Here is a 13428-nt window from a genome sequence, read left to right as displayed (position 1 = left end):
TTCAGATTTCAGCTTATCAGATAAATGTACAAAACTGCCACTAACAGCGCTGGCGAAAACTGTCAAAGTCAAATCCAATCTCCTCTACCCATGGCGCGCTATTTAAATTTATCAGATAAATGCACAAAACTGCCACTAACAGCGCTGGCGAAAGCTGTCAAATCCCCTCTACCCATCGGCTCATGGCCAATAGAAGAAATATACCAATCAATATTATACAAACCATCAGAAACATCTACTTCCATAATCGGATTCAGGCAAAGGTAAATGGAAAACTAACGCAGTTTATACCAGTACAAAGCGTAGTCAGACAAGGTGACTCGTTAATCCCACTGCTCTTTAATATAATAATGCCCGAAATAATAGAAGCAGTACGTAAAGGTCATGGTTACAGAATTGGGAAAAAAGAAATCCAAATATTATGTTATGCAGACGAAGCCGCATTAATCACCGAGACAGAAGACGATTTGCAAAGATTAACACACATCTTCAATACAACAGCCAAGAAATACAATATGATAATATCAGTAGAAAAAACCAAATGTACGACATCTAAATATCCACTACGATGTAAAATCGAAATTGATGGGAAAATAATAAAGCAGGAAGCAAGGTTTAGATATCTGGGAATAGATATAACCAGTTACGGAGATGGTAAAGAGAAAGTACGACAACAAAGCTAAAAGCAAGTAAAGCCACGTGATCTCTTAATAACACAATCTGGAAGAACAAACACCTAACAAGACACAAAAGCAAGAATCTATAAAGCAGCAATTAGACCTATATTGACATACACGGTCGAGACAAGACCTGACACATCTAAAACGAGACGACTACTCGAAACAAGAGAGATGAAAATACTTCGACGAATATCAGGGAAAAGTCTGTTGGAAAGGGAGAGAAGCGAAAACATAAGAAGATCATGCAATGCAGAAGACAGAAATGGATGGGTGACATGGTGAAAAAACGGTAACAGGAGTGTAACGAACACATTAGTAGAATGGCAAAGATAGGATAGTACGAATAGCACGAGATAAGTCACCAAATATAAAAGATAAAAAGAGGTGTGCGACAGGGATGTATATTGTCCCCATTATTGTTCAAAACATATTCAGAGCACATTATGAACCTAGCGCTAACGGACATAGACGAGGGAATACTTATAAACGGAGAACGATTGAACAACATAAGATACGCTGATGATATTGTCATTTTTGCAGACAGTCTTGAAGGTCTGCAGACACTTGTCTCCAGATTGGCAGAAGTAAGTAGCAGGTTTGGGCTTGATTTTAACATAAAAAAACCAAATACATCGTTATAAGCAAAAATATGATACCACCTGGTCAGTTACTAGTTAACCAACAACCTATAACACAAATCACCAACTATTGTTATTTGGGTGCAAACTTAAATGAACAGTGGGACCAATCGACGGAAATTAAGATAAGGATCGAGAAGACGAGATCAAATTTCGTCAAAATGAAAAAAATCTTTAAGAGCCACGATATAAAATTGGAAATAAAAGTTCGTTTATTAAATGCTACGTATTCTCCGTTCTTTTATAAGGTGTGGAGTCATGGACTTGAACTGAAGCATCACTGAAGAGACTCGAAGCATTTGAGATGTGGTGCTATAGACGCATGTTGAGGATTTCCTGGATATACAGAGTTACCAACGAAGAAGTTATACATAGAATGGGTAAAGAGCGCGAACTAGTCGTAACCATAAAACGTCGCAAACTGGAATACCTGGGCCATATAATGCGCAATGAACAACGATATGACCTACTTCGGACCATACTTCAAGGTAAAGTGCATGGGAAAAGAGATCCAGGACGAAGAAGAATATCCTGGCTGCATAACCTGCGAAAATGGTTAAACTGCGGACGTTTCAGGGCAGCAGTCAACAAAGTCAGAATAGCCATGTTAGTGTCCAATATCCGTAATGGATAGGCACCATAAGAAGAAGTCACCAAATGGACTAAGAAGTATTGGCAGACCAAAAAAAAGATGGTGCGGTAACTTAAACAATTTAGAAGGCTAATATTGAAGAAGAAACAGGCTTTAAAGCCTACATATAAGAAGGAAAAAGAAGAAGACACAAGGTTATTATGAAACTGAATCCTTGACAAACGCTCTATAAGTAGTTTTCTGATGTTATTTTATCGCAAAATAACCAGAAAAAAATATACCGCCCAAAATAAAGCTTGTTAAAAAATGTTCAGTTCTTTTTGTTTATGACGTTTTTACTGTTTGTAGACAATTTAATGTGCTATAAATAATTTTTCATAACATTTTCGGTAGGGTTGCTAGTTTACGAGATACAGCTCGAAAACCTTTTGCACGTCTTTTTCCAAGATGGTGTCCGAGGGACAAGTGTGGCGACCCCACAAACGTCAACTTAAGGTTACAATAACCCCCTGTCCCCCTGTATGCCTCAGTGCTACAGGAGCACACCTTTTAGCCAAGGGTTGTGAGTTCGAATCGCAGCTGCGTAGGGATCTTTTTTTAATAAAAATTTAATAAAAAAAATAATGTCTATCCTTGTGGGATCGCTACTCACGGAAGAGACCGCACACGTTCGGACATAATAATCTCTTTATAAAGACAATGAGACGAAAGCTGTAATACCTGGGGCATGTTATGCGTAATGAGAGATACAACATACTTTATACAGGGTAAAATCCAGGGAAAGAGAAGTGTAGGAAGAAGAATCTCATGGTTGCGCAACTTGAGGGAATGGTACGGATGATTGCCAACCTCCGTCGCGGAGATGGCACGTAAAGAAGAAGAAGAAAGACAATGAAGTCGACTTTACTAAGTAACACAACATTTATTCAACACACACTACATATTACACTATAATTTGATTAGGACTAAAGTTGTTCAGGACAGGCTCTATAAAATTCTACCGATATTAAATTATTTTAATAATTAAGAGGCACTCGATTTTTCAACCGGGAAAGAATCTCTGCATCGACAAACAATGCTTTTGTGACGAAGGCCATTAGTAGGGTGGTTCGAAAAAAACTTTTTTTTATATTTCAGATCGCTATAGTGCGCAAAAGTTGCCATTGGTATAGACTTGAAAAAAGCACTAATTATTATTTTTTATTAATTTGTCTTCCGGTCGCGCAATGCCATCGAAGTGAGCAAAAATTTTGAAAAACCTGAATTTTTCATATATTTTATTAACAGGCCAGTTGGTTTTAATTGCGTTCCTATACCATGAATTAACTACTAAAAGTATGTAAAATCAATATAAATTCACTTATTATAAATTTTTTTATATCTTCCGGTCGCGCACATAATACAAAATGAGTAAAATTAGTAGTTTTTGCAAAACTTCAAAGTTTGACTGTTTGGTACAATTTAATCATACAACTTTTAGAGATGGTATAGTTTAATTTAATTACGATAATATATTTAAAATCCAAGCATATAAGATAAATTTTGATATTCAAGTGGAATTCGGTCGCGCAGCTTCGTCAAAAACAGCAGACTACCGAGAGACGAGGCGAAAGTGACGAATGCCAGCGAAGCACACGCTGCCACAAATAAAGATACATGTGGGAATACTTCTACAATGGAGTATTTGTCTTCTCCATTACAACTAACTGCCATTGCATCACCTTTTCCAACACTTAGATGAAAATACAACAGGCTCAACAGGATATTCCGGACAAATTGGAAAGGCCCTACCTGATTGTGAAAGACTACCACTTATTGATTTTAATCCTATTGATTGTGAGATTCCAAAAGTTGACAAGCGTATTTTTAAGCTTGTCAACTCTTAAGCACCAATAATTGTACTTGCTTGAGATATCAGAAGTCATCAGGTCAGGACATTGTTCAGAAGACTTAGTAGTGGGTACGTGATCCTATCCCAACGTCACATTCAAGATGGTTTACTACTGCAAACCGAGTTTTGCGTTTCTACATCAGTGTGTCCAACCCTTCTGAAAATCTGAGAGAGATTGTCACATTCATTCTCAAATGTTATAATATGCCTATGTGGTTTGCCACAAAAATAAACCACAAATTCACAGATGGGCCTAGACATGATTACAAAATCATTGAATATTCAAGGTACTTAACAGTAGAGCTTCTTCAAGTTGTTGATCCCGTTTTACAACGGAATGCTTACTTTGCCCATCCCGAAAATTTACTTTTGGCTATGGTGACTGATGACAGAAAGAATATCCGAAAGCTGGGCTTTAGGCGTATCATGAAGGAAAAGCAAGCAATATCTGAAAGTGACTATCAGAATCTTTAAACCACCAAACTTAAACTTGAAGCTAAATAGTATTACGAAATTATCAAATGGAACACCAGTACACTGACTCCCCTCTACTGCTAAGAACATTGACTAACGAAGAGATAAAACAGTATGTGAGCTAATGACTTCAAGCCTGTTATGAGTATAGATACTTTGCCATGACATACACAGGCAGTTGAAAGATGCGTTAAGCTAGTAACCGTAGCTTCAAGTAAAGTGTGTGGACACAGTTCCAGAGACGGTTATATTAGAAACACATTATTGCAGCGCTCAGCGATGCCAACGATTAAAATCAACAACAACTGGTAGTCTTTCACAATCAGGTAGGGCCTTTCCAATCGGTCCGGATATCCTACAGTGCCTGTTGTATTTCCATCTATAGTATTGGAAAAGGTGGCGGAATGGCAGTTCGTTGTAATGGAGAAGACAAATACTCCATTGTAGAGGTCTTCCCACATGTATCTCTATTTGTGGCTGCGCGAGCTTCGCTGGCATTCGTCACTTTCGCCTCGCCTCTCGGTAGTCTGCTGTTTTTGACGAAGCTGCGCGACCTAATTCCACTTCGCGCGAATATCAAAATGTATCTTAGATGCTTGGATATTAAATATATTATTGTAATTGAATTAAACTACAACATCTCTAAAAGTCGTATGATTAAATTGTACTAATTAGTCAAACTTTGAAATTTTGAAAAAACTACTAATTTTACTCATTTTGTATTACGTTGCGCGACCAGAAGATATGAAACAAATGCATAGTAAGTGCATTTATATTGATTTTACATACTTTTAGTAGTTAATTCATGGTATAGGAACGCAATTAAAACCATCTGGCCTGTTTAAAAATTTTTTTGAAAAATTAAGGTTTTTTACAATGTTTGCTAATTTCGATGGCATTGCGCGACCGGAAGACAAATTAATAAAAAAATAATAATTAGTGCTTTTTTCAAGTCTATACCAATGGCAACTTTTGCGCACTATAGCGATATGAAATAAGAAAAAAAGTTTTTTTCGAACCACCCTAGCCATTTGTTTTCAAGCAGTTTATTAAGAACAAAGGACATAAGTACGGCATTTAGCTGTATCTTTTAACTGAAGCTAATGGTATGGTTTTAAGCATTAAAAATGCCCCACACATAAACCCTAACCTAACATACATAACGTAAACATAATTTTTCACTGGACTATTGAGTTGACATTAATTTTATTATCAATAACGCTTCTTGAAGGTACAAAATTCTCCTTCATCTTCTTCTTCTTCTTTTATATATCGCACCCTCAGTGCAAGACTGCAGTAAGTCAAAATAAGTAAGTTTCGAGATAAAGACGAGTTTGTTTATTTTCGTGCTAATATCGGTAAAATAAGACACAAATTTTAAGAAAAATTAACATTTAATTATGATTTTGCATGCTTTTCAGCCTATATTACATTAACCAAAAATAGAAATTTAAATAAAATAATATTAACGCAAAAAAATTAGGAATTTCAAAGTTACAACACTTTTGCACGGAAAAAATTGTTAATCACTACACATTCAGTATTAGAATTTCAAAGTTACAACACTTTTGCACGGAGAAAATTGTAAAAAGCGTAGACACATTTACTTTTACAGTAAAACCTGTGTTACCGGCCACCTGCCAACAACGGCCACCTGTACTAACGGCCAGTTTAAAAATTACCCAAACTAATTATGTACAGTAAAACCTGTGTTAACGGACACCTGTCAAAACCGGCCACCTGAACTAGCCGGCCAGCTTCAAAGTTCCCCAAACCAAAATTTTTGGACTACAAAACCTGGTATTAGCGGCCACCTTTTTATATCGGCCAATAGTTCTGTCATTTTTAGTGACCGTTATTGACAGGTTTTACTGTATATCTAGACTACAAAAACTGGCATTACCGGCCACCTTTCTATATCGGCCAATAGTTCTTTCATTTTTAGTGGTCGTTGCTGACAGGTTTTACCGTAGTTGTTGTCCTCTTCTCGTACATCATCTTGTGCCAAAATATTTTTATAAAAACTATGGTGGGCTTCTGGTATCATACCCGAATGGCATAAGTATACCAAATCTTTTTTTTGCCATTTGAATTTTTGGCTGTTCTTCGGCAAGTTTTCTGAGAATAGATATTTTTGACCTCTCAGTATTGTCAATACACAAGTTTTAAGATAACTGTTTTTCCTTTTAAAATCTCATGGAAAATAAATATAATATTACACAAAGGACATACAATTGACATGAATAGATTGGTCTCGAAAATCTTTGTTTATTGTCTCAGCCGTTAATGGATTACGTAGACGCTCTGTATATTAAAATTAAACACCACAGATATAGATATTAAATTAACAAATATCTTACTTTTTTCATTGCTTGTTATTGAATCCGTTGCAATGTTCCGTGCAAAACTGTTGTAACTCTGTTACATTAGAGTTACAACAGTTTTGCACGGAACTTATGTTCAAAAATGCAAAATAGTTAAACTGTTGTTGTTGTAATATTTAGCCCATTAAGCATTTGAAAGTTACTAAAGTTTTACAGGGGATACATATGCATGTTTACAATCGAATTCCATGATTATTTCATTTTCATAAAATTTTGAGTTACTGCAGTCTTGCACTAAGGGTGCGATATGTAGGCAGTACTGCCTGTTTTTCTTCAACGGTGCCTTTCATTCTGCCGCTAAGTTGTCATTCCATCTTTTCCTTGGGCGTCCTGTATTTCTCCTGCCTAACGGTGACTTGTCCCTGGCTATTCTTACTATCCTTGATTCAGACATCCTGCTTATGTGCTCATTCCACTCTTCTTTTCTGTTCTTTGCCCAGGTATTTATATTGTCTACCCCACATATGCGTCTGATTTCCTCATTTCTTACCCTATCCTGTAGTCCTTTTCTAGCAATCCTTCTTAAGATCTTCATTTCGTTGGTTTCCAGATGTCTTCGTGTTTTGCTTGTATCTGGTCTTGTTTCGGCCGTGTAAGTCATAACTGGCCTAATATCTGACTTATATATTCGGGCCTTTGTTTCCAATCTTAGGTGTTTGTTTTTTCAAATTGTGTCGTTTAGGCATCCGGCCGTTCTACTGGCTTTAATTATTTGGTCTTTTACCTCTTCTTCGATATTGTTGTCGGCTGATAGATTAATTCCCAGATATTTGAAAGTCATTACTTGTTGTATAATTTGATTGTCTAACTCCAATTTGCATCTTATTGGTTCTTTGGCAATTACTAAGCTTTTTCATATTCATTTCTTTTGCGTTAATGTTGAACTCGTGCAATAATCTTTGTAGGTGGTCTTTGCACTCTGCTACCAATACGGTGTCATCAGCGTAACATAGTATTTTGATCTCTCTATTGCCCATTTGTACCCTCTTTTTTTCTTCACTTGTTTTATTATTGCATCCAAGATTATGTTAAACAGTAGAGGGCTTAGTGAATCTCCTTGCCTGATTCCTGTGTTTGTTTCTATGAGTTCTGTTATTATCCCATTGACTTTCATTTCTATTTTATTTCTTACATATATGTTTTCTATCAGTTTTATGATATCCATTGGTAAATTTTTCTCATATAGTAGGTGTATCACATCTTTTAATTGGAATCTATCAAACGCTTTCTCCAGGTCTATGAAACAGAAAATGGCTGGTTTGTTATATTCTAATGATTTCTCCGCTATTTGCCTTATCACAAAAACTGCATCGTTACATGATCTTCCACTTCTAAATCCTTGTTGTTCATCCAGTATATTTATGCACGCCATTATTTTCTCCATAAGTATTTTTGTTGTGAGTTTCAGTATAGTGCTCAGTAAATTTATCCCTCTATAGTTACTGGGGTCTGCCCTATCACCTTTTTTAAATAACGCTATCATTTGAGTGGTTCTCCATTCTTCTGGAATTCTTCCTGTATTTATTATTTTACTTATAAGGATATTCAGTTCTTTGTGAAGTCTATCTCCTCCGTATTTTAAAAGTTCATTAGCTATTCCATCTTTCCTAGGAGCTTTTCGATTTTTCATCTTTTTTAAGGTGTTCTTTATATCTTTTTTTTAATTTGTGTTTTCTCATCCGATTCTAATCCTGGTGTTTCCAGTTCTTTGTGATTAGCTGTTTGATAGAGGTTTTCTTAGGTAAGTTGTCCATGTATTTGTATCAATATGTTTTACTTCTATCAATTCTTTCATCTCTGCTCTTTGACCTCTTATCATTTTCCACATTTCCTTTTGCATCCCATAAAATTCGTGCTCCATCTCTACTGAAAATGCTTCCCAATGTTCCGTTTTCTTCCTTCTTACTATTGAGTTCAATTCATTTCGTACTCTTTCATATTCTTCATATGTTTGTCTCGTTCTTTTGAACTTGTATTCTAGGTAGATTTTCTTTTTTCTTGGCATTTCATTTTTATTTCTTCACAGAACCATTCTCCTTTTCTCCAGTTCTCCTTTTCATTCGTATATGTTTACTTATCTTACGTTCTCCAAGTGCTTCCGTTGCTTCCATTTTGATATTATCTCTAATCTTCCTCCAACTTTCTTCTATGTCTTCATCCTGTGTAATGTAGTTTTCATTCAATACTTTTTACAGTCTTGTCTGGTATAGATATCGTGTTGACAAGTCTCGTAGCTGTTCTACTTTTATTCTTGTCGCACATTCAACAAGGTCTTCTTTCCTGTCTCTTTGTAGCTCTATTCTGATTTTTCCAAGTACTAGGTTGTGATCGCTTCCAATATTAGCTGCACTTAAACATCGTATGTCTAGTACTTGAAAGTGGTGCATAATTCTGTTTGTCAATATATAATCAATAACGGATCTGTGTCCTCTTGTATTTTGGAATGTATATTTTTGTTGATCTTTGTGTCTGAAGAACGTATTGTTTATTCGAAATTCGTTCTGAGAGCAAAAGTTATAAATAGTTCTCCATTTTCATTTTTAGGATACAAATATTTAGGATAGATAAGGTACAAAATTGACAGATTTTATTTACCGATTTTATTTAATTGTTGTCCTTGTGACAAATATCAAAGAAGAATGAAGAAGAAACGAGAAGTATTGACCACCATCTAATCTCGAAATTTACAATACTTTGGACACATTATGCGAAATGAATCCAGATAAATATTTGGAAAACGAAATCCAGGAAGTAGAAGAATATCTTGCTTAAAGAACCTCAGAACCGGGTCAACACAATGCAACGTCTATGCAGTTTTTCCTCCCTGCTGCATAAAAGATAATGATTGCCATGATGATCGCCAAAATTCGTCACAATTAGGCGGCACATCAAGAAGAAGATTGTCGTTGTCTTATTATTTCATTTAAAATAAATAAATTATAAAAATGCCACAAAGAAATAGCTTCAGAACAACATGTCGTCTGACTAAAAATGCCCTTGAAGATTTTTTTTTGTTTTTTTTGGCTTTACGGTAAAACCCACACAGCCAGATACAAATTTTGTAAAAGAGAGTACAAGGATTTAACACAAGGGGCCGATCAGGGCATTTTATAAACGATCAAAGGTAGGCCTCGGATAGATAAGGTATATATACATTAAGAAAAGACATAAGGTAGCAGCAAAAGGTATTGTTAAATTTGTATTTTTTTATTCTCACGAAATATAACAAACAATCGTAAATCTCTTTTCTGTTTAAAGCAAGAAGAGACATTATATGTTATATGGGCTTTCAATGTTCAATTGTAGAAGTTTTCTGAACAGCTGATTAGATTGAGCCCTATATTTTTGGCAATCAAAAAATATGTGGTCCAGGTCACCAATTTTATTACAAACTTCACAAAGATCACTCTCAAATATTTTGATTTTATGACATGCGTGACCAAACTTCATTCTACTAATAGTGGTTATGCTTTTACGATTATAATCGTACTGATTGTACCAAGGTTTTTTCCTCAATTTGGTTTCTAGTCTGGTGTAACGTGTTGGATTTGTAAAGGTGTATTCTTGCCACAAGTAGGACCATTTTCTCATCATTTTATTTTTTGATATGTTATTTGTTCATCCGTAGTTAATTCGCAATTTATCTGTTCCCCCATTTCTATGCTTTCTTTGGAAATTTTATCTGCAATTTCATTGCTTGTTATTCCTACGTGTGCTTTAACCCAGAAGAATTTTATAAATTTATTTTGATTTTGTCTTTGAAGATTAGAAAATGCAGAATGTAGACCGAGACTTTTGTAAAATAAAATCAAAATAATTTATATTCCATAAGTGGTTTTCACATTATAATCTCGTTCGCTAACATTCTTGGTACTTGTTAATTCGATATGTCTTTTCATTTGTGAGTCTGTTTTTTATTTGTACATCTTTTCATCTATTCAATATGTTTGAAATACTAATTTCTAATTTACGTAACATAAAAATAAGCAACTACTCGTAAACACAATGCAATATACAGGAAAAACTTGGAATAAACTGCTGTATCGGTAACACATACAATTTTTTTATTTACGTTCATGATAAACCCAAAAAATGACAACATTTGGTCACATTAATGTAGTATATGTAATATCGAAGACTGCCTATGCTTCAAATATGACATTTTTGAATTAAACGTTTACTTGAAATTTAAAGTGTCAATAAATGACTTCATTACACCTAATTTAAAAACAGTTTTTAAACGAAAATGGTATGCCTCTATGCTAGTATAGCCACCGCAGTTTTAGTTGCAGCCCTCTGTTGTCTAGCGCGAAGAATATCTCCTTGTTTTTAAAGAAAAATGTCGAAGCCAAAAGGATCTGTATCTTCAGTAAGTAAAGCAGGCCAGTTGTCTGTTAGTGGAATCAGTCGAACCAGTAGAATAGGTGCTAGAGCTCCAGCGCCACCACCCAAAGTAGGATTGGAGAAACCACCAAAAGGCTTAGAATGGACATTGCCCCCTTTTAGTGTTTGTCCAAGACCGAAAACAGGAATCGATTGGGATGAACTAAAGAAACGAATGATTAGACGTCAAGCTCCAGAAGGAGAGGATATCAAGGGAATACGATTGATTTTGAAGGAGCTCCAAGGCAAGAATATTCCAGTGCAAGATTTTGTGAACTTAATATCTGCTTATACGTCTGATAATGGTGATCAACTACGTCAAAATTTATCCAACGAAATTACGTTATTTCAAAAACTTTGTAGAAATGTTTATCAAACTATGACCCAAGACATCAGTGACGTTTTGATAAACGAACAACTACTTACTGTACAATTTTATCAAGAAAGACATGACATATACATCGAAAAGATGATGAAAGCTATAAACGAGATTTACGACATGGCACCAACATTCGACTTTGAGAAGTACTACAATAAAAAGGAAGAATATTTAAATTCAATACTGCCAGTTCCACATCCATCATCTGCCTTTGATAAAGATACCGAATTAATGATGAGAAGACAACAACTGTATCACAGACTACAATGGTTAAGAAACGAAGGCGAACGAATGTCTGATGAAAACAATTGCCTTGAACAAAGACTTAAGAAGCTTAAAGAACAACAAGAATACGAACAGAAACAGGCTACAGAAGCAGCAGAAACTGCAGAGACTAAAGCAGCTGTTTTGGCTAAGGAAGAGAGTAAAATGAGAGACACTTTGCAAAAACTGAATATCGATATAGAGAAGACTATTATTGAAAGTGAGGCACATACAGTGAAAGCCTATAATGAGGCTAATATGCAGCCACTTCATCCAGAAGAACATGGAAAAACTAAGCGGCATAAGAAAAAGAGACAGGACTGGTTGAGTCATGTTGCTCAAGAAATCGATACCGAAAATGTCCGACAAATGATAGCCGTAGAAAGAGAAGATATTCCTCTTGAACCGTGCTTAAGGAAAGTTAAAATGGATAGCAGTGGAATGGAAACCCAGTTTAATATTACTCCCAGAGAAAAGAGGTCTAGGATTTCTTTCAACCCTGAATTTAATTCAACTCAATTACCTCCACCCCCACAAGATGTAATACAAGACACGAAGATTGATCGATCGCATGTAACAGTTCAGAAACAGAGGTTTAGAGATCGTCCAAATTTTTGTTCGGAAGATACGTGGAACAGATAATTATTTAACAAGATTCTTGTATAATATTTGATATTTATTCATAATAAAATTACCAACCTACTAGATTTTATTCTGTCATTTGTAATAATATTACTATTAATTTTAAAAACTACAGCATATTTTCAAACTATTTAGTCTAACCCGCCGTTACACGCGTCTTCTATTGTGACGTGGTTGCACGCGTATGAGCATCGCCCTTACCTACATAAATTCGACTTATTTCGAGGAAGAATGAATGTCAACATTTAGAAATATAAAATGGGTTGTACTCACATATTATAGAAAGTCTCGTAAACCAATTTTTTTTAATAATTTAACAAAACAAAAGTAAAAATAATATAGATCAAAAGCAAATTTTCTTAATTTTCAATTTCAGCAAGCCACTTAAGAAATTAACGTCCTTTACGCGAATTCATTTTACTAAAAATACAAATTAAAATTAACAACTGTTCTGAAGCTATTTCTTTGTGGCATTTATGTAATTTAACTATTAATATTTTGTATTTTGATAACGACGTCCGAGGTGGAATTCGAAACGTCAATAAAATCAATTTTTCAAGTCAAATTGTGGCTTATTTCATAATTAGAATAGGTAAATTCAAAAATTGGTTCCTAACCAGTGGCGCACCTAGAATTTTCCTCTGGGGGGGGGGAGAGGGGTTTGCTTGGGTACCGAAAGTTTTTTGTATTATTTGTGAAAGACAAGTTACATTTTCCTACTTTCTTTTATATATATTTCTATATGCTCTGGGTGGGATTTTAACCCCCAAACCCCCCCTCGTTGTGCCACTGTTCCAAACCTAATCCAAACAATAATATTTTAATTAAACCTACCTAAATATTAAATAAAAACCTAAAAGTTTCTTTGAGATAATAGAAACGTGATTTCACTGTGATTGCACGCGCAGTGAGGAATTCCCTCACTTGAAGAGGGATGTCTCTTCTTTCAACTATCACACAGCACACTGACCGCCTGAAATATTCTATAACTTTTTCATACCCTCTCATGAACCATGCTAAAGGCATTCCTGGGTGCTTAAGGTTATCGTATTAGTTTACACAATTTCATTGATTATAAACAAATATGGTGATGGATTCCCT

At 35.1% G+C, this 13428-nt stretch overlaps 1 protein-coding gene across 1 annotated transcript; it reads left to right on the top strand.

Moving 5' to 3' along the window:
* Positions 1-10824: 10824 nt before the first annotated feature.
* LOC126889901 (uncharacterized) lies at positions 10825-12392 on the top strand. The gene has a single exon (XM_050658616.1). It carries the CDS (start codon positions 10999-11001, stop codon positions 12325-12327), a length of 1329 nt encoding a protein of 442 aa, XP_050514573.1. The 5' UTR covers positions 10825-10998; the 3' UTR covers positions 12328-12392.
* The last annotated feature ends 1036 nt before the right edge of the window (positions 12393-13428 follow it).

Source organism: Diabrotica virgifera, chromosome 8, assembly GCF_917563875.1.
Source record: "Diabrotica virgifera virgifera chromosome 8, PGI_DIABVI_V3a".
NCBI classification, from domain to species: Eukaryota; Metazoa; Arthropoda; class Insecta; order Coleoptera; family Chrysomelidae; genus Diabrotica; species Diabrotica virgifera.
The sequence above is the reverse complement of the archived record's forward strand: the minus strand, read 5'-3'. Positions and strand labels throughout refer to the sequence as shown.

What these genes read in the sequence shown, in the direction of transcription:
- LOC126889901 (XM_050658616.1), top strand. Translation starts at nt 10,999, where the DNA reads ATGTCGAAGCCAAAAGGATCTGTATCTTCAGTAAGTAAAGCAGGCCAG.